The sequence below is a fragment of the Amblyomma mixtum genome, chromosome 2 (assembly GCF_055824585.1).
Source record: "Amblyomma mixtum isolate Tamu chromosome 2, ASM5582458v1, whole genome shotgun sequence".
Taxonomy (NCBI): Eukaryota; Metazoa; Arthropoda; class Arachnida; order Ixodida; family Ixodidae; genus Amblyomma; species Amblyomma mixtum.
Window position 1 is genome coordinate 79,212,753 of NC_143013.1, and position 27,215 is coordinate 79,239,967.

The window sequence follows — 27,215 nt, forward strand, 5'->3', positions numbered from 1 at the left end:
GGTCACGCTAAAGGTCGATGGTAGCTCCACCGCCGCGCTCGACGGGCTGTAGTGTAGCTCTAGTAATATGCTTCGCATAAAAAGAAAAGTCCGTGCCCTCACGCCACGTGTCATTCCAGGAAAGCAACTTGGGAGGGGAGATCTTGGGGTATCTGTCGTTTCAGCCAGCGTCTTCGCTTCGGCGGACGCGGTTGTTGCGACGCGTCTCTCTTCTTTCACTCTTTGCTCTTATCTTTTAACTCTGCTCTGTCTGTACGAGGCAGCGGTGGTGACTCGGCTCGAGCCAGTCGGCAGGCCCGTGCACTTTCCTTCTCTCAGTCGCAACAACACAACAACCACGTGTCATTCCAGAGCTGGCCACTCAGCTCCAAGGCTGCACAACGAGCACATTGGCAGAGCGTGAGAATCGCTTGTTTCGGGTGTTTCGAGCAAAGCACCTTTAAAAATAAATTCTCCCCTCTGTTTAAAACGGTGCGTATAACAGGTCGCCAGACGCTTTCTCTCTACACCTGTGCTTAAATCACTAGCGATCCACTCCCCCCCCCCCCCCCCTCCTTCGATGTGGCCCTATCACTGGAGTGACTTAAAGGGGAGGTGCCGTATTGGAGGTCTCCTGAATTGCGGATAGCCGGCGATCTTTAACGTGAACCGACATCGCACAACATAGGGGCGTTTTTTGCGTTTCGATCCCATTGAAAAGCGGCAGCCGCGGCCAGGATTGAACTGGGGTTCTTCGGCTCAGCAGTCAACCGTCAGAAAGTTGCTGTTCTGGGAACGACCGGTCCTATAATTGTACCATACATTTCTTCGAATTTATTTGCCGAAAGTATTGGAGTGAAAGTGGTTTTTCCATAGATTTCGCACTTAAAGATTCGAGGGGGGGGGGGGGGGAATCCGCTCTTTTGGTAGCACCCAGAGATATGTGCCCCGTAGGCGGAATAGCATCGCCGGTAATAGGAACCATACCGACAAGTGGTTTGCGCCTTAGGAAAATGGACGTTCGAAACTTCCATTAATTCCATCACCTAACAAAACAGTTTCAGCCCAGGGGGCCCTCGCAATAATACCCAAGTAAAATCTAGTCAGTGGCAATCCTTTCGGTGTCCTGACGTCGTCGGATACGCGAGTTCCTCGGCAGACCATCTGTAAAGACCTAGAGCACCAATTCTATTACAACTTCTTTGAGTAACACCATCACAAAAGCGGTAGGTCAGAAGTCAGGAACAGGGCCGCCGCGGTGGCTCAGTGGCTATGGTGCTCGGCTACTGACCCGAAAGACGTGGGTTCGATCCCGGCCGCGGCGGCTGGAATTTCTTTGGAGGAGAAATTCTAGAGGCCCGTGTACTGTGCGATGTCAGTGCACGTTAAAGAACCCCAGGTGGTCGAAATTTCCGGAGCCCTCCACTACGGCGTTTCTCATAGCCTTAGTCGCTTTGGGACGTTAAACCCCATAAACCAAACCAGAAGTCAGGAACAAAGTTTATTGCACAGTGAAATAGTGTTTGACGCGTTTAAATAGGACGGTAGATTTTCCGCGCACCTTGTGCAGCTATCGCTTCGTCATAGAACAGCTAAATTAGTATACCCACCGCGGTGGCTCAGTGGCGTTCGGCTGCTGATCCAAAGTTAGCGAGTTTTATCTCGGCCGCGATATTCCGATGCGTCCGTCTACTGTGCTTTGCCAGCGAACGTTGAACCTCAGATGTTCTACATTAATCCGGAGCTCTTTACAACGGCGTCCCTCGTAGACCACTTCGGGACGTCAAACAATTTACAATTTACGTGTTTGTCGTGCCTGTAACGGTTTGTTGGTTTTAACGTCCCAGAACGACTCCAGCTATGAGGGTCACCGTAGCGGAGGGCTCCGAATAATTTCGACCACCTGGGGTGCTTCAAAGTGCACATCCATCCCACAGACCTCTAGCATTTCGCCTCCATCGATATTCGACCGCCGCGGCCGGGATCGAATCCGCGTCTTGTCAGCACCGATCACCGTAACCATAGAGCCAAGTGCCCTTACAGATTTCTTTAGACAGTCTAGACTATCCATAGACTTCTGTGTCTATAGACTCTCTATAGACAAATCTTAAAGAACAGGCATTACAAATGCTGTAGACAGTCTATGACAATCTATAGATTTATGGACATACACTTTCAGCACACTTTTGTCTATACACACTTTGTAGACTATGAATACAAAACAATAAATATCTATAGGAAGGCAATAGTGTCTATAAGAAGCCTATACACTGTCTACAGACCATTTTTATAAAGGCGGGGCAGCTCCTATTACGCCTGTATCACCTGTTCGCTTATGTTGTTGGCCTAAATGGAGTCACTACTTTCTCACAGCCCTAAACAGGCACTTTCAGTTGATACCTAGCCACGGTTTCTACCGCCAACACCCTGGACCCACACTAGAACAAGACGCGTAGAACTGAATCAATAGCTACTGTGATCCGGAGGGCATACGGCTTTAGCCATCTCATAACGTGGTCCCTGCAGGTTACTTCTATTTGAGGGCTCCCCACCGCTTCCTCGGTAGGCACAACCTGAAAGAACACTTCGTTGTCGCCGTAAATTCCTACAAGACGGCGATCTTCATTCACACGCCAAAGGAAGAGTTGTAGTCATGGCGACCAGCGAGGGAAGCTTTCCGAGCAGTAATTACATTTTAACAGCATGCATTGCGCCTAAACTATAGTAGGATACAGTTTTAAATAAAATAAGCAGCAGTTAGTAACACTGGGCCACGGTCTGCGGCGTCCTGTATTACTCCGCTGGCCAAACTCAACAGTGAACGAAATCGGCTTTCAATATTTGTATTAAACAAGCCAGGTAGAAAATTTAGAGCTTATAATTTTTTTCCTGGTGATTAGCTTCTTGTTTAGGTAACAAGAAAACATTTAATAACGGACGCAGGGACTCGGCGCGGAGGTCCTGGATGAGGGCGGAGCTTCACTCGGCAGCTCAACACGCACAACTTGACGTACGCGGAAGATAAGCCAATTCATCAAGCTTCAGGTGACAGCTGTTACATGTGATTGCTGCTTTCAACGCCGTGACACACGAGGCTCATTGTATCGCTGCTCTCACGACGCACGACACCGCGTCACCGCTATTGCATACAACTGACAAATACGGTCCTTATAAAGGAACGGGACGGCAGCCTGAACAAACGCGCATCACAAATACACCGCACGAGAGAGGTTCATATCACACTTTACGGCAGCTAGAGGGAAATAAACCCCAGCTGCGCGACCAAGGAACACTGTTCACGTACGACCAAGGTACTTTGATGCGAAATCAAAGTTCGACGGCGGGGGAGGGATCGGCGGAGGCGTCTCCGGGATGGGAATGCCCTCCGTCTCCAGCAGTCTAAGCCTAACCTCCATGTCCAAAAGAATGCCCATGTCTCCGCGTGCATCGATGCTGCTCGCAGTGTTGCCCATCAGGACAGCCAGCCCGTCGAGCCACCGGTTGAACACCTTGGTGCTGGGCGCCACGAGGTGCAGAGGCTGCCCGTCGTCGCAAACCACGATGGAAAAGGAGGAGTCGACGACCGCCCTGGAGGCCTTCCGCGCCTGAGGGCACGACGTCCCCGTGTTAATCGTTTCGATGTCCGACACCTGGATGGCCTCGGACAGCTCCTCAATGTCGACGTCTTCGCACAACGCGCTACAGTCGCCGTAGTGAAGGGTTTTCAGGTTCGGAGCCAATTTGACAAAGACGTAGCAGTCCTTGACGCGGTTTCCCTTAGCGCTGCACTTCTGGAACCGGGTTCCCCTGCGTAGCACGTTGAGCCGGTTCTCATTCACCAGTGCGACGATGTCGGCCCGGAGCGAGTCCCTCAACTGGCTCACGGCTCGAGACTGCCTCTCGAAAGCCTTGCGCTCATCGTTTTCCCGTTGCTGCAGCTTGAGGATTTCCGAGTAGGGAAGGGACGATAGGGTAGTGCGGAAAGCGTTGATGTCTGGGCAGTGCGGATTAAGGTTAAGCGCTCGCGTGATCTGCTCGCACACGACCGCGAAGACCTTGTTAACGATCGCCACCGACGCCTTCATTTCGCGCCAAGTCTTGAACACGAGCAGCATGCACACGCTGAAGACTTCCTCGAAGAAGGACTCGTGCGAGAAGTACATGAGCAGGAACGTGCCGTCGTCCCCAGCCGGTTGGCCGATCCCAAAGACGAGACACAGAAGCCTCGTCAACAAGATGCTGCTCTCCACCAGCGGGCACATGTGCTCTGGAGAACTGAAAAGGTTTTCGTGAATGGCCGTGGTGAAGCTAAGGTTGTATTTTTCGGCGAAGTACAAAAGATTCTCGATGGCCAGCCTTCCACCTGGCCTGGCGAAGTCCCTGAGCGGCGCTTCGACACACTCGATTCCCATGGCACGGTAACAATGGGAAAGTCGTCGCCTGGTGCTCAGCGTCTTGTATCGGGTGTCGTCCGAACTGAAGCCCGCTTCTCCAAGCTTGAGAAGAAAGTCAATCTTGCCATTCAAAGCCAGGTCCTCGGGGTCAACAGAAGCCTTCCAAAGCCGCTCGTACATTCCAAGTAGCTGCACTTGGAAGACATGCAAGGCACGCGCCAGATCTGCGTCAACTTGCCCGTAATTCGTCAGCCTCATCCACACCACGCCCTTTATTTTCCAGTTACTAATGGCGTTCTTCAGGGCGTCCCGGTGACTAGAACTGCCTTGGGCGAAGAGGGCGTTCAGTAACACAATGCAATTTCTCATCACCTCGACCGATCCGTCCTGCATGAGCAACGCATACCGTTCCCAAGGCATGCCCATGAATACCGTTTCGTACGCAGACGCGTTGCTCGTGACTACAGCTGCCAGCACTCTTAGAAACACTTTCACGCAGTTCCAACTCGTGCCGCTGGCACAGTTGGTTTCCTTGAGTATCCTGCTCAAAGACTTGGTCGAAAGTACGTCCCAGGACAGCAGGCCATGGTCTACGAAGCCCTGAAGACACTGCAGCGCATAACGGAGCACCCACCTCTTGCAGAAACCAGACTCTATGCAATTCAGTATACTCTTGTGGCCGTCGTTGGCGATGAACTTAATGGCCGAGTCCGGATCCGAGACCAGAATGAGCAGAGCCCGCAGGGCGTCCTCCTTTTCCTCCGGCGTGCCGGAACTGAGCTTCTCGGCAACATCGTTCCGATTCATCGGCATCCGAACTAGCTGAAGCATGTCGCCGTTCCTGATGTCCGACTTGTTGGCGTCGAAGACGTACACTTCGCTGCCGTCGTACTTGACGGCATAGTACTCCGGGTTCCCGATGCCCGCTCGCCGGCACACCTCATCGATGATTGTCGCCAGCGGCAGCTCCAGATCAAGATCGAGCAGCTGATCTCCACGCGGTGTCTTGACGCCGACCTTCACCCGCTTGCCGGCCGCCTTCGCAGCAGCAGCACCATCAGCAGCACAAGATGCCATCGCGAAGATCGGGGCCGGCTAAGCAACCGCATGCGCATCAGCCACAGTCATATTCGTCACACACTCGCCGCCGACCGCCGTTCGACCCCGATACGGCCTGGAGGACTTCGTACGCCAGCCACCTATCAGCAGGCCGGAGATTGCTTATCATAAGCAGGCAGCAGCGATGATATCGCCGCAACATCAGCAGCAGCCGCCGCCCCCACACAAATGACCGTCCCGTCAACGAACGCGAAGGTCGTTCTGTACGCTGCCGGCGGCAGCAGGCGGCGGCCGGGAGGATTACACACGCGCGCCGCGTTCGGGTGCGTGTACGTACACAAGCGCGGTCACGTGCAGCTCGGCAGTCATGGACCACTGCGTACACGGCGAAGCGAGAGAACGCTGCGTTGACTCGACACGGAATTCCGGAGCAGCTGTCGCTGCTGCACCACCATCCAGCGACGGCACGCGGCGACCCGTGGTGGGATACGCGTCGGAGCGCAGGCAGACTTTCGCGTTGCCACGCCACCGCCTCCGCCGCCGCGGAGAGGCGATGCCGAAGGCGGCTCTTGCTCTCGCCGCGACGTCACTCACCTGGATAACGACGCGATTCCTACTGGACACCCGAGACGGGCTGAGAGGCGAGATGGCGGAGGAGGAGGCGGCACCGACTCGCTTCGTTCGGAGCGGGATATGTGCCGCGCGGGCGTTTTCGCGCTTCGCCGAAGAGCAGTCGTCGCATCGTATTCCTTTTTGCTCGTTTGTTTCGGTGAGGATGACGAAGCCAGGAAAGTATCGACTTGGTGAATCACTGTTCCGCGCTAATAAACTGTGGCGAGTCCGCTGCGTTGCTTGCGTTAAATTACGCCACTCCAATGGCTGCTCGAGTAACTAAACTAGGATCACAATACACAACCCCAAATACTTCCACCCCGGACTAAGGGCTTTGACAATAAATGTTTTTCATTACCACCGCCACCAAATACTGTCATTTTTGTGTCATTAAATGGTAAACAACACACAAGAGTTTTCTCTGCTAATTATACTTAGGTTACCCTTCACCAACACTGCAGTCAGGAACCAGATGGTATGTGGAAAATAAAGAACAAATTTAAAAGCATGGCCATTACATTTAATAAGCCCAACCCCGCAAAAAAGAAAGACAACTGTAATCCCACTCAGAGATCCACTCCAGTTTGCCTGGTACTATGCCAAACACACACAAGTATAGTAATGAATCACTTTTATTTTTTTTTTTCCAAAACCTTATTCGCAAAGAAATAACATGAGCACTTATCTCCAGGATCCAGCCCTTCCTCATATAAGAAAAAAACACGGTGAACAGATACAGCAAATAATGTGCATTATACTCGAGAGATTTCACACCTCTTGCAAACAAGGAACGAAATATACACTTATAAAGGGATTTCACACCTCTTGCAAACAAGGAACGAAACATACACTTAAAGGAACAATAAACTAAGCCAGCGTATCACAAAAGCCTCCTTGCTGGAACAACACTATCGCAGTACAAAATGAGGCACATCAATGAAGTCGACTTGCTCTGGGTGCTTCATTGGTTGGTGTCAATGGTGATGTACCCCTTCTCAACCAGTGGTTTGTAGACAGGCTCCAAGGAGGAAGAATTGAGCAGCTCGATTTCAATCGGTGTGCTTTCTTTGTTCTGTTTCAGTAATGAAGACAAAACAAAAGCAAACCAATTAGTTACTGAATGTTGAGTATGTACGGACTGTTGCGTAAATCAGAGAAAATCGAGAAAAAATTCCCTCGGCCTAACCGCACGTTTGTTCGAGCTCAAATTTCACATAGAGGTTGCATTTGATGGTCAGTTTTGTTTTATACTACATTTAGGCGGGGTACTTACCTGATTAGGTCAGAATTATTTAGAAATTCCAATGGTCTGTGGCGACGGCGAACAAAAAGCGAGTCTTCGCAGCAATGGTACCTGTGGCGCCATCTCGCACTTACCGGAGAAACGAGCCCTCTACCGGGGAGGGTGGCGGCAGAAAAGGAGGAGTTGGACTCGCATGGCCTCCTCTTGATCGCTGTACAACCGCATTTTCGGTGATGTCTTGTGCTGCTTCGCAGCAGAGAGCGCCAAGCAAAAATCATTTGTTCACCAACTTAGCACAGCTGGGTTTCTCCGGTGGGCGCGAGATGGCGCCAGGGGTACCAGTGTTGCGAAGTTTTTTGTTTTTGTTCGCCGTCGCCGCAGACCATGGGAATTTCCAAATAATTCTGACCGAATAAGCCAAGTACCCCACCTAAATGTAGTATAAAACAAAACCGACCACCAAATGCATCCTCTCTACGAAATTTGAGCCCGAACAAACGTGCGGTTAGGCCGAGAGAATTTTTTTCCGATTTTCTCTGATTTACGCAACACGCGATACAACCAATTAATTTTCTCTGATTTACGCAACACGCGATACAACCAATTAACCCTAACTGCCACCTTACTTGCAGCTACTTGCAATGCTTACTTGGATTACTGATCTACCTCCAATAGAAAATAATTTTACATCACCTTAAAACACACTGTGGCAGTAGTGAGTGCAAGTAATTTTATAGAAGGGTCCCCTATGAGGGGCATTTGTCGCTTCGTTGCAGAGTTGTATCAGACTTTAAAAATAAAGTACTTATCTCGCTCTGTCACACACATGCATATGAACAAACTGTAAAGCACAAATTATTTTGATTGCACACCTGATGATGTACCTAATGCACATGATAAACAGTTTTCAGTACCAAATCAAATACAGTTACACTCAGTGCAATCTTCATAAGTTTTCAAATGAACATCCTTTACTTGAACTGTATTTGTCTGCCCTTTCATTATACAACTCTACAAAACCAGCACACCCTGTCTGCAATACATGCGGTGTTGAGTAAGTACTGCACCAAATAAATGTTTTTTTTGCAAGCTCACTTGTTTTGTATTTTAGATCAACAGTACTCGATATTGAATGTGGGTATTACATTTCACGAGCTCATTTGAATGAGAAGACAGAATAGTACCTATCAGTGGGTGTGATAACCAACAATAGACACTTTTAGTTGGACGTACGCAGTGAGCTTGCGTACGCAACGACACCGCGGGTAACGAATGCGCATGCGCAGAACGCAACGTATCTAGCCGCGCATTGCGGACGCCCGCCCGCTATAAAGCATAGCGTAGCATACGCAACGCGGGACGCTACGTGCTGCGTAGAGAACATGGCGGCGACCATCTCGCCCGCTTCGGACCGATTTCACTTCGCCGCTGCTTTCTTCAACGCGGTGGCTCGCTCTAAACTGTGCTGTTAGCTTTTATTTTGTCTACTCTCACCCACACGCCAAAAGATTAGGGACAAATGCCCCTTGTTTTTTAGATAATGAGGCGATTTTTGACCTTTTAAGCCTAACTAACGTTGTGTACGTTTATCGTCATAGCAACCGCACCTGTCGAATAATTTTTTTAGTCATGAGCCTACTTTTGCACTTCATTAAACATTATACATTTTTTCCTCCATTAAGAACAGTAATATACTATTCATATTGTCAGAAACTGAAATATGTTCAGCCGAGCGCTACAGTGCTTTCAGTGTTTGTCACTAGATGGCGACACAACACAACGCGCTACGCGACTGCTCTGCGGCGGTACGGCCAACTATAAGTGTGACGGGGGTGTCCTTTACACCGTACGGAACGTAGTGAGCGTTGCGTACGCAATGTCGCTACGTACGCAGCAACTAAAAGTGTCTAATGTATGAATGCCAATGCAGCCCTTCGATAGCCAACAAATCTGGCCAATACATGGCATTTAAAGCTTGCCGATTCGAACTACGGGCACGGTCATGGCCAATGCCCATGTAAGTCTGCGACGTCGCACGCTCGCCGTTGGCTGCCACTGGTCTCGCATTGGTTTCCAGGTAGACCCCAAATAGCTCTACTTAAACCTCAGTTCCATGCTGCAGAGTTGCCCGGGCACCTCCGAAGTGTGCACAATCGTGACGATGAACGAGAGGCGCATCTCCGTTTCTGAGAACGGTCACACTGCATAGTTTCAGTTTCAGTTTTCAGAGCTTCGTGCCAGCCTGCATCAGCCAGCCGAGCCCAGCGACAGGGCGCTGACTGACGCACCTCGCTAATCATTTTCCATCCCCATTTTTTTTTCTTGCCGCTTAAGCACCGCTGAGCATTTCCATCCACATAGTTTTTCCGTTCTTCGAGTGTGTCGAAACTACGCCCTCGTCACGCGCCGTTCGCAGTTAGTGCGGTGAAGCCTCCTCACACCTGACGATGCCGCTTGTGAGGTATGCGACACAGTAGCAGTAAAACTGCACCACTAAAAATAGCCATTGTCGCGCTGTTCTCATCTCGAACGCAAGCAACCATTACCCAGTCTTTCACCAAATAAATTTACCGTGATGCAAGTGGTTCTTAGTCTTTTCGGGGTCATTCGATAATTCGAACATTTTTTTCCAGTCCCATGAAAACGAATTAAAAGGGTTTTTCTGTATTATATATGCATGCAAATGATAAAAACTACACTGGTGCAAGAAAAGTATCACCTAAAGTATCTTTTTATACCATACATGCTACTGGGACAGCATGCATTTTTTGCTAAACTGATAGTTTACCAAACCGCCAGTGATTCATAAAGATTACAAAAATCCATTCTCATCCATTCTCACAAATATTCGGTTGCCTACATTAAAGGTGCACTGAAGAGGAATCTGAACTCGTCTTTTTGCCGCGGGAACTCAATCTACACGTTCCGAGCATTCTTAGAAACTTCGATTTATTGCCCTGTGTGGCCGATTTACCTAATTAAATCGAATTAACGCCCGGCTCCCGCCTTTTTTTTTTTTAATTCTCCCTCGTACGGTGGGCGGAGTCAACCAACGCGGGGAGTGCCTTTCACCCAGTCCCGTGGCGGCTTGCCGCTCTGCCATCGGCGGAGTAATACGTAGTAGTCCGTAGAAGCAAATAGTCCACGCGTATTTTTATTTCTGCGGGCTTATTTTGCGGTTATATTATCTGCAAATGAAACTATTTATTCGCGGAAACCTAAAAAACAAACTGAAGCGAAAGCAAAGCCTCCACGGAGCTGGCTGAAAGGCACTCCCCGCGTTGGTCGACTCCGCCCACCGTACGAGGAAGAATTAAAAAAAAAGGCGGGAGCCGGGCGTTAATTCGATTTAATTACGGAAATCGGCCACACAGGGCAATAAGTCGCAGTTTCTAAGAATATTAGGAACGTGTAGATCGAGTTCCCGCGGCAAAAAGACGAGTTCAGATTCCTCTTCAGTGCACCTTTAAGTACGTTTTGAGCACTGAATTAAATATAGTTGTACAAAGCACACACTTCAATATGAATAGCTATATCTGGCAAGTTTCCGCATGCTTTTTAGGCCTTTCAAAGACTGGAAATTTTTAAAGGCACAGCTTAGTTCGGAGACTACCAATAAAATTCGGCTCAAGCAATGACATGCATGTCAAATGTCACAAGTGCTGCCGTATGTCGCACTTGCCTCATGCTATTGAAATTTGCGAGCAAATCCTGATGGGCTATTTTTTTTCTGTCTGGCACACTACTACACCTGCACGCCTTGGCTCCTGGTGAAGGTGGCAAAATTGCGGTATAGTAGTAGGCTACAACTCAAGAACGAAGCGGCTTTTCCCCGTCAAAGGACCCCCTCTCAGCCAATGGCGTCGGCCGATTCTCATGAGCCTGCTAGCGTGACAATGCAGGGAGTGGTGTTACAATGGAAGGAGAAGACTACGGAGGAAGTGGACTATCCTTTTCACCCGCCACTCCCTGCATTGTTATGACAGTAGGCTCATGAGAATCAGCCGACGCCACTGGCTGGAAGGGAGGTCATTTAACCCTTTGAGGGTCGAATTATTTTGAAGAAAACTTTCCCAGGTGGTCAAATTACTTTATTGCGGATCTTGAATCTACAAAATGTATATAATCGAGAATAAATAGTAAAAAAAATTTAGGAACAGTACTTTGGTGACAGCATCATTCACAACTCGCAGAGAGCGAGAATACCTCGCGAGCAACGGTGATATGCAAGCTAAGAGCAGCACCAATAAAGATAGAAATCAACTTTCGCCGCCTCTGCAAAACAGTGCCCACAAAGAGAAAACACGTTTCGCGCGACTCCGTTGCGATCCCGCGGCGGAATCGAAACCGCGTAGGCGCGTTGCCACAGAGGGCGAGAATACCTCGCGAGCAACGGTGATAAGCAAGCTAAGAGCAGCGCCAATAAAGATAGAAATCAACTTCGGCAGCCCCTGCAAGATAGTGCTGACAAAAAGAAAACTCAAATTTCGCGCGACTCCGTTGCGATCACGCGGCGAAACCAAAACTACAAAAGGGGTGTTGCCGCAGTCTGTGCCACCGCGCTAAAGCTAGACATAAGTTTTGCTTATCTCCGTAAGAAGGCAGCACAAAATTCAAACACTTCTTGTAAGTCCTAAGAGGTGGCAGCACCCCCCAGTGAGCACGCATTGTTCTTTTGGCGCAAAATTTCAAATGGAAGATCGAAACCGTACCCGCACGGCAAAGACCTTGCGGGACAGAAAACCGCCGCCGTACATATACGGCAAAAACCTTCAAAGGGTTAATAGGGAAAAGCCACTTCGGTCTTTAGTTGTATGCGACTATAGTAAATGAGCACTTAAAAGGACACTGCGGACAGCTCCACTGTATTTTTGTTGTTGGCAAAAGTAGAGTCTGTAGCTCTTCCCGTCTAAGTTGACGTTTGCCCGGCAGCAAAATATGCATTTGCTGCCGAGAAAATTGCATCAACGAATTTTCCCGCCACTCGACTCAAACCTGTGCCGTCTGCACCGAGAAAGACTGTCACCATCATTTGAAAGCGAATGTCAGTGCAGGCTGGCCTCAGGGATCCAGGGAAAAAAAAAATCTTCATGCATCACAGTGTGTTTGTGAAATTGGCCAGTGATGGCAGCACCTGTATTTCATTTTCTGACCTTTTCTAGCTTATAAAAGCTCCATTTCTAGGAAAAGTAGCGTCTTCTTCGCTGAAACGCAGTAGTAGGTAATCCATCAATACAAAGCCAACATTTATGGTTTATGGGGTTTAAAGTCCCGAAGCCACTCAGCCTATGAGGGACGCTGTAGTGGAGGACAATGGATAATTTTGATCACCTGGGGATCTTTAACCTGCATTGACATTGCACAGTACAGTCCATTTTGCCTCCATCAAAATGCGACCGCAGCGACCAGGATCGAAGCCGCATCTTTCATGGTAGCAGCAGAGCAATATAACTACAGAGCCAATAAGGCCAGCATTTATTAGTCCTCAGTGCCCCCTTAAAAAAAGTTTCAGTCTTCTGCAACGAAACTTGATAACAAGAGCGTCAACCATAAAAATGTGAGAACTTGAACTTCCATTTATACGAAAGGACACTGTGACCCCGTCAATACCGTGCACGTTAAAAAAGGTCTCTTTAATTCAAGTTCTGCATTATTTGAACATAACTTAAGTCTCCCTGGAGACTGAATGCATAGCCCAAACCGGGCCTCCTCAATTATCCACCTCTGGCTGCCCGCAGGTTGCCAGAGCATGGAACCTGGCACTCTGTATTCTCAGGTTGCTCTGCACACTTCCAGTGGCTGCCCAGAACGCATTCGTTTTTCTCTGGCTGGGTGGTATTGGGTTGCCCGCAGGCAGCCAGACTCGCCAGGACGATTTTTATGCTGGCAGCACTCGGGATGGCTTGGGAAACTGGCAGACCAAGAGGTGGTATGGAAGTGGGCGGTGCACACAGCCATTTTTATATGAACACGAAGGATCGTGTTTCTTAGTACAAAGTTTTGTTCGCTTTCTAACACGGCACAGGCACTTGTTTCAACAAGAGCATGGTGCACATCGTCTGCAAAGATGTCTTTTGCAACAGTTCTCGCTGTCTGTTTAATTTGCGTGTATGTGCGGTCACACTTCATTTGTCTCGCCATCTCGCAAGCACGAATGCTTGCTCCATATTATTATGAACGCATAGTTGGGACTCACAAAATACTTCGGCTGTTACTTCGGTGTTCGATGCCTTTCACGAGAGTGGCTATAGATTCCAGCTCTGCATATGCGCTCATACACGTGCGTACATGCATGTGGTGAACACGTTTGATGAGGTGTTAGTTGACTGTGATACGAAAACGTGGTGGAAAGATAACTTGATTACACTTTATTTCTGCTGCACGTGTGCATAGCAACGAGACGCAGCAGAACACTAAGCAATGAAAAGCATCTGCCTTCTGTGATCCATAGTTGTCCTTGCCGCTGCGATTGCCGGCTGGCTGGTTCCAGTAGCCGCTAGCCCATGTGACTATGATGCGGTTTCCTGCTAGGGGCTAATTTTCTGCCAGCCAGCGAGCTGCCCAAACGCAGTAAATCGAAGAGGCCCGCTGTGTGAATACACTTGGCTGCCGGCTCGGCACCTCGTGATGCTTACGGCATCCTGGCAACACAAAATGTGCAACAAAACATGCGACAACACAAAAGGTGAAACTGACCTTAATTTCTGCTAAGTAGACGGTGTTGTTCCCTTCAAAGAGGATGTCTGACAGCATTTTCCTGGCGTTGAATTCGTCGCCGACAACGCGAACGCCATGAAAGCGACACTCTTTGCACTGAATGGGAATGTCAAAATACTTGTGTGGCAGTACTCGCAAGCTGCAGGGGGAGAGAGAAACAAGACGCCACTTCTCAGAGATAATCTGACAGAAAAAGAAAACTAACTTAAGAACCAATCACCACCACCGACCCATCGCCCTTTCACACACCCCCACTCCCAAAATGACCCCTCAAGAAACATCGCAGAAAAACAAGTCCAGCAAAAGGCGTACTTTGATCTAGAGATGACTTCGCTGTTGCCGTAGTCCACGTACAGGACAGACACCTTCTTTTTCTGTGTGCCAAGCACGAGGCCACGATACCACAGCTTGTCATAGCCATACTTGCCGAGGCAAGGTGTGCCTTGAAGAAAGAAAATCGGGCAGAAGGGAAGACATCAGCTACTGCGTCAAACGATGAATACAAAACTAAGGCACACCCCAGCCCATCACCAGACACTCGAATCTGGACCCATAGGCCCCAATACCGGGCCTTGTTGGCATTTGTTGCAGACACCAGCCTGCGCGTGCAAATATAACTCTTTTATGCCAAAGGCTATATTTGCGCAATAAAGAAAAAAAAAAACAACTAAGGTATGCTCACACACATGCTTACTGAAACTGTGAACCACTGCCCATTGAGGAGTACCAGGGACAATTTCCAATCAGAATGACAAACCAAACATCTGCAACCTGGTTCCGATTGTGGAGGCCAGAATAAAAAAAATAAGCTAGCACCACAGCCATGGTTGGCTGCATAGGTTAAGACCTGTACAACTGACATCATGTGAGTAACCTCTGTAGAGGGGTCCTTGTGCGCCATACTACTGAGCTGCACAATGCTTTTCTGGTCATCCTCGACAGTTTGCACCAGCAAGCCCCGCCCCCTCACTCACCTTCACTTGTGTTGTGCAGAAGAGGGCAGTTCTTGGCGATTTCCTGCAGCTCTGCTGCCATGGCAAGAAAGGATTCAATGGAGTTGTTGACAGCTTTCTGCTCGTCATTTGCGGCGTCTTCAAACTTGGCAAGCTGGATGCAGGCCACGTCCGCCTGCACCAGGTTGGTCACCACCACGGGGAGCAGCCTTGTCGTGGGAAATTCCATTGATTTGTAGGGGCAGGGGACTACGTCCATTTCCTGCAAGTAAAACATGAAGAGCCCCGCTGACGAGCACTCCCACAGAGCAGCCTAAGCTGTTGGCCAATGTGCAGAGCAGCCAAGTGCAAAGGAGAAAGCTCGACAAGAGATACCGTATTTGCACGATTCTAACGCGCCCCCGATTGTAACACGCAGTAATATTTAAGGCCCCCGGAAACCACAAAAATAACTTGGTGCCAATTGTACCGCGCACACGGAATAACGCAGTCAACAAGCGTCTGGAAGTTGCTTAAAACATTTAATCGAACTTAAGAATAAAAATCGGAACACACGAACACAACCACGAGATGGGAACATCATAGGCTACTCGCCGTCAGAGTCGGAAGACAGCTTTCTCACTGTCCACCGACCATAAATAGTCATCTTTGGTGCCATCTAAAGCGTCGTTGCCTTTCCATCTTGTCACTGTGCTGTGGGTGAATGCACGTATCCAACGCAGCTTCTGGGTACACCAGCGAAACGGAATGTTTGCGAAAAATGGCGATCGAAGCACTGGATCCGCCCATGGATAGACCCAGCTCAAAACGACTTGCTGATACCGAAGCAATGCGGCTGGCTATCGTTCATTGAGCTGCTTCGTTTCGGTTTTTGAGATGTAGGTTTCAGTTTGGAGGCTTTTTGCATTTTGAGTCTGATTGTAACGCACATGTATTTTTGAATGCTTATTTTCTGAAAAAAAGGTGCGCGTTAGAATCGTGCAAATACGGTAATAGTGCACTATGTTTCGCGTTTAGCAAAGGCTGAGAGTGTGCAGCCACATCCCAGACGTGCGATCCACACAAAAACACATGCTATAAAGCCTGGCCTCTTCTAACATGGAAAGACTAGGTGTACCGTAACGTCTCGCAAACAAATGACACAGTGGTGCGAATCCAGTGAAATAACAAATACAACTGGCAAACTATTACAAATATAAAACATTTGCACATACTACAAAAATAAACACTCTGCTGTGAATACCCCCTCAATATGGTGTTTTGGACACATTTAAATTCCCATGACTGGAATGGCTGTTTCAACATCTTTGGTAACATGGTCCTGCTAACCATGTGCATTGATCCAATAGCTTTGCAAGCTAATGGCTAAACTCGGAAGAAAAAGAAGAGGTGCGCTTGCCAATTTGCAGTTTTCTATTTTGTATCCTTTTTAACCAGCCCGTTATGCTCAGCTCTACATCATGGAGGTTGCCAGCTAGGCCCATTTCTTGTCCAGCTTGATTAATTGCAACAGTCAAGTTGCCTGTCTACCACATCAGAAACTGAAGTAATCTCTTTGTTTTGGAAAAATCATGTGAGAAAATTAGACTCCCCTGAGGACAAATTTTCGGATAAGATGAACAATGTGAGAAGACTTGGTTGGCGTCCCATAGGACTCAACGTAAAACGAAACAAAAAAGATCCGCTAAAGACAAACTATTTTGCTTGTGGTTCAGTTAAGACGAACTTTCGCAGCGACCCTGTACATACATCTACGAAAAAAAAATAGTGCACTCCAAAAGATGGCTTCTGCACACCTCAGCACAAGACTGCAGGGAAGCCGTCTTGCAAGAGTGCGCTTTCTTAGGCGAAAGATTTTTTTGGCCGGTGCAGAAAAGGCAGGGTAACATTGCGCTGGTGCAGATATTCAACATGGTTAGATCTCGGCATCGTGCGCATCATGTGCTATGCATTGCCTCCCACAGGCTAAAAGGCACGCTTGCGCAAAGTGTAACTGCTCTTTGAAATTGGGGCTTAAAAATTCCCAGGCCACATTTTCAACTGATGCGGTGTTGCAACACACGTTACTGGGACGCAGAGACTGCCAGATATCGGTGCTGCGTGCATTGTCTATGGCATAAGGAAAGGAGCCTGGTGCCTGCTCACGTAATTAGTGACAGCTATACTACAGAACGAGCAAGATAAGAAAGCTGGCTACCCTGCTTGGCACCTTCATCCCTTCGAGTTCGTCTTAAAGGGAATCTACTGTACACCCAAACAGGGGCTTGCTGTTTGTTGTGCCCAGTGAGGTACTGCCTACTATGACACTTGCTCCCATGGCCTGTTGACCTGAGAGGTCAGGGAGTGTGACCGTGCTAGGTAGGCACTCACATCACAGCCGCCACTGGGCTCTGGCTCTGGGTCAGCCTTGCAGGCCATGCCGGTCTCCAGCATGAAGTCGTACAGTGACACACCGTCGGGCAGGTACAGGAGAACTTTGGCACGTGACGTCTCAGTGGGCCACTCCTGAAATAACGCACACTCACGTGAGGAACAGTAGTAGTAGTAGTACATAAAAAAAAAAAAAAACATGGCATGTAACGGTTATTTCACGTTTCCCCGCCAACTGTGCAGAGGATGTGAAAGAATGTGACTTAAGAATGTGTTAGCAGGCTCATTGGGTAGTTTTGAGGAAAGTGTAGGGATGGTGGGGGCACAGCTTGTCTACTGAGCCCGAGTTACAAATCAATCACAAGAGAGAATCAACAAAGTGCGGAAGCCAGGATCACGGTAAGACAATGGGACTAATACATTATAGTGAAGTTGCACATTTTCAGGCATTGCTCCTCTTATCATCATCAGCCTGACTGCGCCCACTGCAGGGCAAAGGCCTCTCCCATGTCTCCCCAATTAACCCTGTCCTTTGCCAGTTGCGGCCACCACATCACGGCAAACTTCTTAACCTCATCCGCTCACCAACTTTCTACGACCCGCTGCTACGCTTACCTTCTCTTGGTATCCACTTCATTACCCTTAAGGACTAGTGGTTATCTTGTCTTCGCATTACATTTGCTCTGCCCAAGCCCATTTCTTCCTCTTTATTGCAACCAGGGTGTCATTGACCTACGTTTGTTTCCTCACCCACTTTGTTCGCTTCTGGTCTTTTAACATTGCACCTATCATTTTTCTTTCCATAGCTCGCTGCATTGTCCTTAAGCTGAACCCGTTTCATTAGCCTCCACATTTCTACCCGCAGGTGAGTACCGGTAAGATACAGCTGTTGTAGACTTTCCTCTTGAGGATATTGGCAAACTGCCGTTCATGACCTGAGAGAAACTGCCATATGCACTCACCTCATTCTTATTCTTCTAGTTATTTCGATCTCATGATCCAGATCAGCGGTCACTACCTGCCCTAAGTAGACATATTCTCTTACTATTTCCAGCACCTCGCTACCAACTGCGAATTGCTGTTCCCTTGCTAGGCTGTTTGTTGAACATTACTTTGGTATTCTGCATGTTAATTTTTAGCCCCACCGTTCTGCCCTGCCAAACTCATTGATCATGCTTTGCAGTTCATGTCCTAAGTGACTTAGCAAGGCAATGTCATCAGCGAATCGCAAATTACTTAGGTATTTTCCATTACCTCTTATCCCCAACTGTTCCCATTTCAGGCCCCGGAATACTTCCTGTAAACAGGTGGTGAATAGCACTGGAGAGATCGTGTCTCCCTGCCTGACACCTTTCCTTATTGGAATTTTATTGCTGACATTATTATGGAGGACTATGGTAACTGTGAAATCATTATAAATATCTACTTATAACGTATAGATATTTATTTATATCGTTATTTTAAGACGAAACTTCAGGTGGAGACTAAGAGGCTCCACTATCTCGTTTCGCTTCGCCTTGTCAGCACAGTGCATTTTTTGCACAAAATGTCATCACCTAATCAGAGCTTTTACTAGGAGAAGGAGTTTTCGGGCAGCATGTCAGGACACTGACGTTTGTAACCGTAACAAGCCATTGTCAACTCGAAGCCATCATGCACTAGCGTTATGAAAAGATGTCATGTCCCGGCTTCCACGACGGTTCTAGCGCATTTCCATCACTGCCATCATTACGCAGACTACATATTTCCATCGCTGTCATCATCAAGCAGACTATGTGATCAGAGGTCCTCGGGACCCTTCTGGTTTTCAGCTGTGGTCACTTTTTCTTTCCTTCCAATTCAAAATTTTTCCCTTGCGCAACAATTCGCTGCTTTCACAGTTAATTTTGTGACAGTGTGTCAGCAGTGTGTTGCAAACACCAAATGCACTCGTGTCTCAAGATAAAAGCTATTCCGATATGAAGGCAAGTAGACAGGAAGGCCTGGTAGCAGTTGCCCTAAGGGACGAAAGTGTACACAGTTCGCAATAATTCAAACTCGAATAATATGTACTTTCGATTAATTGGAACAAAGCAAAATTTCGGTTGGTTAGTTATATTTTCTACGCATTTTAGAGCAGCTATATTCAAACTTTTTGCCTTGCTCCAACGCTCCCAGCACACGAAAGAGTGGCAACCAAGATCAGACATTTCAGGTTTGCGGTGCCGCATAGGCTGAAAATCCGACTCCTCCAACCAGTCCACCAAAGAAATTAAAGCTGTAAAGTACAAACACATGATGGAATGCATGGACCATGGTCATATCATGCAAACAATGCCCAGAAGATCTCGGTGAACGGGTGGGGATATGGCTATAAAACGACTGACACAGTAAAAATAGTACATCTCAATACTGAAAAAGCATAACTATAAAATGTATTTTTTTTTACAAATGACTATGTGGCAGCCACGGTGCCTGGATGCCAGCACATAGTAACTGTCTGCACATACTCTCAGCAGTTCCCCTGCGCTGCATAATGAGCGCCAATATGACAGTCTCATCTTTGATTGCAGAACCACGATATGCATAAGCCGAATTTATAGGGACGTCGATAAGCATCTGTGTTTAAAAAGAACATGGCGCTTTACGCAATATGACATGCATTTTTCAAGATAATTGTTTTGTCTAAGAGCAGTAATATTAAAAATTAGTTCCCTACTTTCTTATGCATACCCAAGCAAACAACTGCATAAAAACTTTTGTCGTTTAATATACCGTAAAAACCCGCGTATAATACGAACCCGAATATAATACGAGGTGAAGTTTTAGAGAAGCGAAATGGGAAAAAAAGTTTTACCCGCGTATAATACGAGTGACGAAAGCTCATAGAAGACATTTATTCAAATCGCACCCCGCACTCCACTTCAATCACTTTATTTGTCAGTAGCGCTTTCTTCAAACATTTCTTTGTCCCACAAATCATCCCAAATGTACTCATCTTCCGTGCCATCGAGGGCGTTCGAGATGCCGCGCTTCTTAAGCCCACTTCAGCCGCCCGGTCGGCGTCACTGCAGGCTCCCCTGAGCGCATCCACTCTACGTAGCACTGCTTGACTGCGTCCTTGAACGGTTTGTTTACACAACCATCAAGCGGCCGCGAAAGCTTCGTCGCGTCCCGCTGCACGCGGAAAGGGCTTTTTTCTGTCATGGCCATCCACGAATGCTTCCTTCGACGACACCGAACTGCCTCCCGGTCGCACCGTTGCCGATGTTCTCCGCAGCTAAAATCACTTTTCGCTTGAAAGCAGCTGAGTACTGTTTTCAAGACCCTGACATCGTGCTCTCCAAAACAATATCCACTTCACAAAGCGTGCCTTACATGCGAGCACGTGAGTCGTCAACAGGCACACGGCACACCGCAACCCCCCGGCACACCCAACGGATCAACAAACAAACGACGTCGTGACGTCGTTTGTCGAGAGTAACGAAGCCAAGCCGTAGCCACACGCCAATAGCAAAGCCAAGCTGTAGCCACGCCGCAAAAATGAAACCAAAACTTCGAGCAACTTCGAAAATTTTTGTTCGGATGCGCAAAATTTAGGACGCTATTTATGGGAAAAAAGCCTCGTATTATAGGCGGGTTTTTACGGTACATTCAGTTTAGCATGTCGGCACCATCAGAACCTAATTTCGCACGTTTCAATTAAAGGCCAGTAAGTACCCATAGCAGCACTGAGATAGTGGTGCTCCTGCTTTCACAAACTGGCACCCGCTGTTGCCTGTCGAACATGACGAAGCAGCCACCTTGGCTTCATATTAGAACGCGTGGCTTACAGCCCACAACCTCAGTGGCACCTTACGCCACATGTCTGACATCTCTGCGCTCTCCTGATTGGTTCAGGATGCCTGTAGCTTGCACAGTGCTGCAAGGAAGTTTTGAGATGGGGGTATAACTTTGGTTTACCTCCTCACCTTGCCATTCTCTGCTTTCTCACTCCAAAGACTCATTTAGGGTTGTGCAAATAATGACATTTAAAATCGCTATTTCATAATAACCAGCCAATAATTTTGTTCACCTTGAAACACTTCCGTGTCAAGGCCAATGAATAATAAGAACTCTGAACAGTAAGTCACACTAGAACAGCCATCCCATGATTCACATCAGGTATAACACAAACCTCAAAAGCCATCGTGCACTATAGCAATCTTAACCCAAACATCAAGATGGGATAATACTTAGCTGGTACCTAAGCAGGAGTGTGTTGTATGTGCTACGATGGGAGCAAGGACACAGATGGCAGAAAGGAACACAGGGCTCATTCTGACAACCTGCATATTGTTCGGCACGCACTTGCCTTAACTTGTGCACGTCCCTCTCGTATCATGCTGTGAAGCAACATCAAAGATAATACTCTTGCCACAACAACAACTATGCAACGGCACAAGGATAAAGCACACTGATGCGAGGCAGCTGCTGACCTACCTTCACTACCATGGAACAATCCTGCTCCACCAGCGTGTAGTGCACAGTGTCCAGAGCTTTTAAAGGCCAAGCTCCTGTCGATGAGAACTGCAACCAAGCGGCGGCCACTTCAATCAGTGCACTTCCTCAGATGTTCCCTCTCATAATCTGAATTTACAAAACATTCAATGCTGCTTTTCCTGCCAAGCAATACAATGAAGAATCTCAATTGCAGCGTGAATCACCACAGAGACACTTAAATAACTTCCTGTGTAAAAATAAACCTTCTAGTACTACTGTCATTTCATACAGAAGCTGGTAGAGGGGCAAATGTGGCGAGATTCCAAATGAATACCATGCTGTAACAGACAAGGAAAGGGGAATGAGGAGCTCGTTATAAATATGAGAGAAGCCAACAGCCACAGAAACCAAGGAGCATAGGGGATTTTTAATTAATTTATTTATCTTGTGGTGTTGATCAATTTATAATATTACTGAAAATGTTATCGCTTAAAACTAATTGATTAGAAAAGCAGAAGAAAAAACAACCACATGCCGCCGGTGGGATCCGAACCCACGACCTCCGAATTACGCGCCCGGTGCTCTACCTCTGAGCTATGGCGACGGATGTCAAACCTTCTGCTTTCGAGGGTATTTATGTTTACAAGTAACCTAACCTTGAGAGTGTTCATCAGCGCCACCCACGTTCTTAAGCGGCGGACGTAGCACGTCCTGAGTTACCGCTGATGTGACGTAGAACGTCATCGAACGGCGAGGGTGGAAGCTGTGTGAGAACCCTCTTATGCTTCCTAAGGCATCAAGGCTGCCAGAACCGAGGCCCTCGTTAAGCAATTAAGCAGACAAGGAAAGGGGAATGAGGGGCTCATTATAAATATGAGAGAAGCCAACAGCCACCGGACGTGTAATTCGGAGGTCGTGGGTTCGGATCCCACCGGCGGCATGTGGTTGTTTTTCCTTCTGCTTTTCTAATCAATTAGCTTTAAGCGATAACATTTTCAGTAATATTATAAATTGATCAACACCACAAAATAAATAAATAAATTAAAATTCCCCTATGCCCCTTGGTTTCTGTGGCTGTTGGCTTCTCTCATGCTGTAACAGGGCTTTTTCCACATGGCCACACAAGAAGCTTCGAAGGCACTCATTCAAATTGCACCCACGAGAGAGTGCGCTCAAATAATCTCTTTTGCTTGGCTAAGGTGAACAGCACTGACATCAGTAAAAATTGCGTATATTCTGGAGTCAACCTCCCAAAGCAACACATGGGCCATGACAGATGCCGCAGTGGAAGGCTCCGGATTAATTTAGAGCACGTGGGGTTCTTTAACATGCGCTGACATTGCTCAGCACACAGGCACCTTCTGCGTTTCGCCTCTGTAGATACACAGCCGCCACAGCTGGAACTGAACCCAGGTTCTCTGGTGCAGTAGCCGAGAGCCGTTTTTAATCCGTTTTTAGACTTCAAATCATTTTTGATTTCGTTCAGGCAATTGTAGGAATCTTTGATTCTTCTAATTCTATTCCATTCTTATTCTATTTCTATTTATCATCACTTCTTTTGATTCATTTTTGCCAAGTCAATCTTAGCCCTGCCTCTCCCTCAGAAGTGGAGAAGGTTTTCCCTCTCTCCACAACTGTGGAAGATGGCGAGAGGAACATTCCCCCTAAACAGCACCTGTCACCTGTCATAGTTGGCAGGTCGAGGCTTCACACAGACGCCGCTGTCAGAGTTTTTTCGCCTTCATGACACTCTCTAATGCGATAGCACCCACCCTCCTCTGCGCTCCAGAAGGCCTTCACCCACCACCTACCCACCCATCTCTACCCTCCAGAGGCCTGCACCCATGCAGCGCCGGCGAAATCAAATTCAAAGACACAATGGGAAGGTGATCAATGTAAAAGCAAAACATACAACCAATACCACTAATGCAGATTCGTCACATCACGTCGTACAATCGCTTGCACAATTTTTTTTCCTTTCCTTGGAACCTCTGCGTGTTCTACCAACCGTCACTGCCATCAACTTCAAATGAACACAGCGCTGTGTACCACTGAACAGAGGGTGTCACACTTGGTGGGCTGCAGTGCATTTGCTACAGTGGCACATTTTCCAGTCTGAAAGAACTGCGACACTTGAGCAGCAGAGAGTCGGTATTAAAGGAAAAGAAACTGAAGAAACAGGGAACCGAGAAATCTGGGAAACAAAGAAGCAAAGAACACGAGGATGACTGCTGACTCACTGGCTTCAACCCGTACATCTCAACTTCCAGACACAGCAAAGGCACATCTTCGAACATCAGGTCTGTGAAGATGTAGTCAGGGCTGACATACTCTGTCGTGCCATAGTCAACAAACCGGACCTGGGAACAAAGACGAGAGAAACAGTTCAGGACATATCCCTGTTTCTAAACAAACAAAGAACAATGTCCCACAAGTCCACAAGCCACCACTTCAGCCACTGTCACACAGATACCTGCACATGGAAGTAAATAAATATGACCCTTGTAATAACAAAACCGCACTGATTAGCCGTGTTATCCTGAGTCTCCCTTCCCATGTAGTCAGTGTCAGTATGGTAAAGAAGAAATGACATGAGACATTCCACTTATACTTCCACAGTATGAAACAAGTTACTCCTCAGCAACAACGAAATTAGGCCATGGTATGTATAAATATGCCTAAAATTCATACTGACACTTTTTTCTGCCTCTCAGTTCCCATTTCATTTCCTGTGAGCAAGAATTCATGCTGTGCATCGGACCTGGCACTAGGGACACCCACTGTAACACACCCTCGCCATTCCAATTTAAGATTGCTGAGTCACTGCCTCCAGCACACAGGCCTAATATAATTGTAGGGGGCATAAAAATAAAGAAAAATAAATGTGCTACTGTGACACTTCTGAATACAGCACAATAGGCACCTTTTGTTGAGATGTCTACCTTAAAAAATAAAGGTCAATTATTGTTTACATGGAAAAGCAGCTTGGTGCCAAAGCACGGCCCCTTGCCACTTGTGTTGGCTGCTCAGCACACTTGGCTAAAACTAACAAAATCTGCAAAGCTTGATGAAAGGACAGCACACCGAGTAGTTATGAGTAATTACCTTGAAGCAAATGAAAACATTCTGAACAAGCTAAAGGTCACAACAATTTTGCATTCACAACAGCAACAATGACGTCAAATGACCATACACAACTGAATGCATGCTGAACGCAAGACCGGTAGCCCACTAAGTAATGGTGAAAGCAATTATTTATGCGAAAGCATTACTAGGCTATGTTGGCAGTTTCATGTCCACAAAATGGGTCGGCAGCAGTTGTGTCGCTCTCAGAAGAGAGAGCGCCAAATGAGTGATTGTAATCGATAGAGGATGATGAGCAAAAAATTTGATGTTGATAAGATGATTAGCTAATCTGAGCCAAAAATGTAAAAAACAAATGTCAAAATAGCACGGACGTCGATATAGTGAGTGGACGGGAAGCATGGCGCCAAATCTGAAAATGGGTGATTGAGATAGCAGAAGTATAATCAGTCATGCAATCGATAACTAATCAATTAAAAGGGTCAAGTAATCAAAATGCACAAGCAATTAAATAGATGATTGATAATTAAAACAGAATGGATAATTGATCATCAATTCACACATTATCGATTATTGATAAGTGATTCGTAACTGATCTATAATTGAGCAAAAGTTATTGGTAACTGATAATTAAATGATGAATGATAATTGACGTTTGATCAATATGTGCTAATTAACTGATAATTGACCACTGGTTGTTTGATAATTAATTTATAAACAATTTGATAATCAATCAATTGAATTGTGATAATTCATAACCGATCTACGCTAACTAAGCAGTCTAACTGGAAGAGAGAAGAAAGGAAGTTTGAATGAATTGGTGAAACTTGGTGGCGAGAGAGGCAGAGGCGATGAGTGCTGAAAAGGCGTCAGCGCTTTCGCATTCCTCCAATGCGGGTTGCCACAGTGATCTGCAATTTTAAGAGTATTTGCAAGCAGGAAAGAAGTAAACTAATCAGAATAGTTAAGACTGCTCCAAGCTAATTCCCATCAAAGACTATCTTGTATGATACCTGTGCCATATTGGCATTTTCTATCTGCAAGGGTTGAGGGGCTCGTTTCAGATGCTCAAAGCTATCACTCAGGAAAGCACTGTATCAGAGCTAAAGGGACAGTGAGGAGAGCTCTATTAATATTTTTTTTATAGCAAAATCGGATAGTTCGGCCTTTCATGGATTTGTTGCCACTTGGCCGGCCGCGAAAGATGCATTTATTTCTAAGAAATGTGGATTCGAAGTTGAAAAAGTTTTTCCCGCCGCTCTGATTCAAACTTGGGATTCTCCTATGACGACACAGGACTAAGTGACGTGAAACATGACGTGCACATGACGTAACGCAGACTCCGTGATTTCTGGCGGCCAGCAGTGCGGCCCAGCAGCAGCCGAAAAGAAAGCTACCGCCGGCCGCACGTTGAAGGCATCTATCGGCTGTTGCGGCCGTCGCTTCGTTTACGTTTGCACCGGCGTTTTGCCAGCGTTACAATGTATCCCGTTCTTGAAGTCATCAACGAAGTTCTCGCAAATAGACACCTTTAGCATATCGTGTACCTTGTTACCGTTAGCGGAATACCGGGAGCCCGCCTGCCGCCGGTGAGCAGGCGCCGATTGGTCCTGATGCTGCAGGAGCGCGTAGCTGCCGGGTACGTGGCGCCATCTGGCGACGTCTAGGAGATTTGCGCATGCATTTGCTGCGCCTCAGTGATTCGTGGCTTCTCGGGTCCTAGAGTTGCTAGAACCATTGGTTCTAGCAACACTGTTTTGTCCTATGACGTCATCACGCTTGTACTTGCGAGTTTGGCCTGTGGCGGCGATACCTGTATTTTGGTTCTTGCTCTTTTCTACGTTACAAGAGCTTTGTTGTCAGTATGAGTGGCGTTTTTCTAATCAAGAGCTGGTATTCTGTCGATGCAAGTCAACTTCAATTTCTCCTCAGTGTCCCTTTAAGGAGAAGCTGGCGGGCACCAAGATAATATTTAGCAGGAAGTACCAAAAGATCTCGGAACAGACCTCAATGCCTTTCTCTCCAGAATTGAGGATGACTGCTCGGTAGAAGAGGTTGTCCGAGGAGTAGCGCGCAATGCAGGCCTGGCCCACGCGTAGCGTGCGGTGTTGAGGCTTCGGTCGATTGCAGTATGCCTCCTTGAGCTTCTCCTTCATTGTTTTGTAGGTCTCAATATCTGCATGAAAAAGGGTGTGTGTGGGGGGCGATGGAAGCATATAGAAGAGAAACCTTATTCTTTTCAACACAAGAGAATGGCCTAGTCCTACACCCCTTAAAAGCTTTTTTTTCTTCGACAGACTCATCAATGTTTTTTCCAGCCGTCGCACAAGAAAACGAGTCAAC

General features: G+C 47.3%; 2 protein-coding genes across 2 annotated transcripts in view; both read right to left on the bottom strand.

Moving 5' to 3' along the window:
• Window positions 1-1,461: 1,461 nt before the first annotated feature.
• Window positions 1,462-6,038, bottom strand: LOC149359839 (engulfment and cell motility protein 2-like). The gene has a single exon (XM_089571947.1). The coding sequence runs from the start codon at window positions 5,448-5,450 to the stop codon at window positions 3,276-3,278; it is 2,175 nt and encodes a 724-aa protein (XP_089428073.1). The 5' UTR covers window positions 5,451-6,038; the 3' UTR covers window positions 1,462-3,275.
• A 619-nt stretch (window positions 6,039-6,657) lies between these two features.
• LOC149359840 (uncharacterized) overlaps window positions 6,658-27,215 on the bottom strand; it is an 89,300-nt gene continuing 68,742 nt past the window's right edge. The window contains exons 27-34 of the mRNA XM_089571945.1: window positions 26,879-27,048; window positions 24,029-24,148; window positions 21,789-21,875; window positions 17,328-17,462; window positions 14,979-15,219; window positions 14,317-14,446; window positions 13,984-14,143; window positions 6,658-7,116 (exon numbers count right to left, since the gene is read on the bottom strand). Coding sequence (XP_089428071.1) covers window positions 7,006-7,116; window positions 13,984-14,143; window positions 14,317-14,446; window positions 14,979-15,219; window positions 17,328-17,462; window positions 21,789-21,875; window positions 24,029-24,148; window positions 26,879-27,048 — 1,154 coding nt within the window. The 3' untranslated portion in view covers window positions 6,658-7,005. The remainder of the gene's footprint in view (window positions 7,117-13,983; window positions 14,144-14,316; window positions 14,447-14,978; window positions 15,220-17,327; window positions 17,463-21,788; window positions 21,876-24,028; window positions 24,149-26,878; window positions 27,049-27,215) is intronic.

Coding starts and splice junctions, on each gene's coding strand:
- LOC149359839 (XM_089571947.1), bottom strand. CDS start 5,450: ATGGCATCTTGTGCTGCTGATGGTGCTGCTGCTGCGAAGGCGGCCGGC.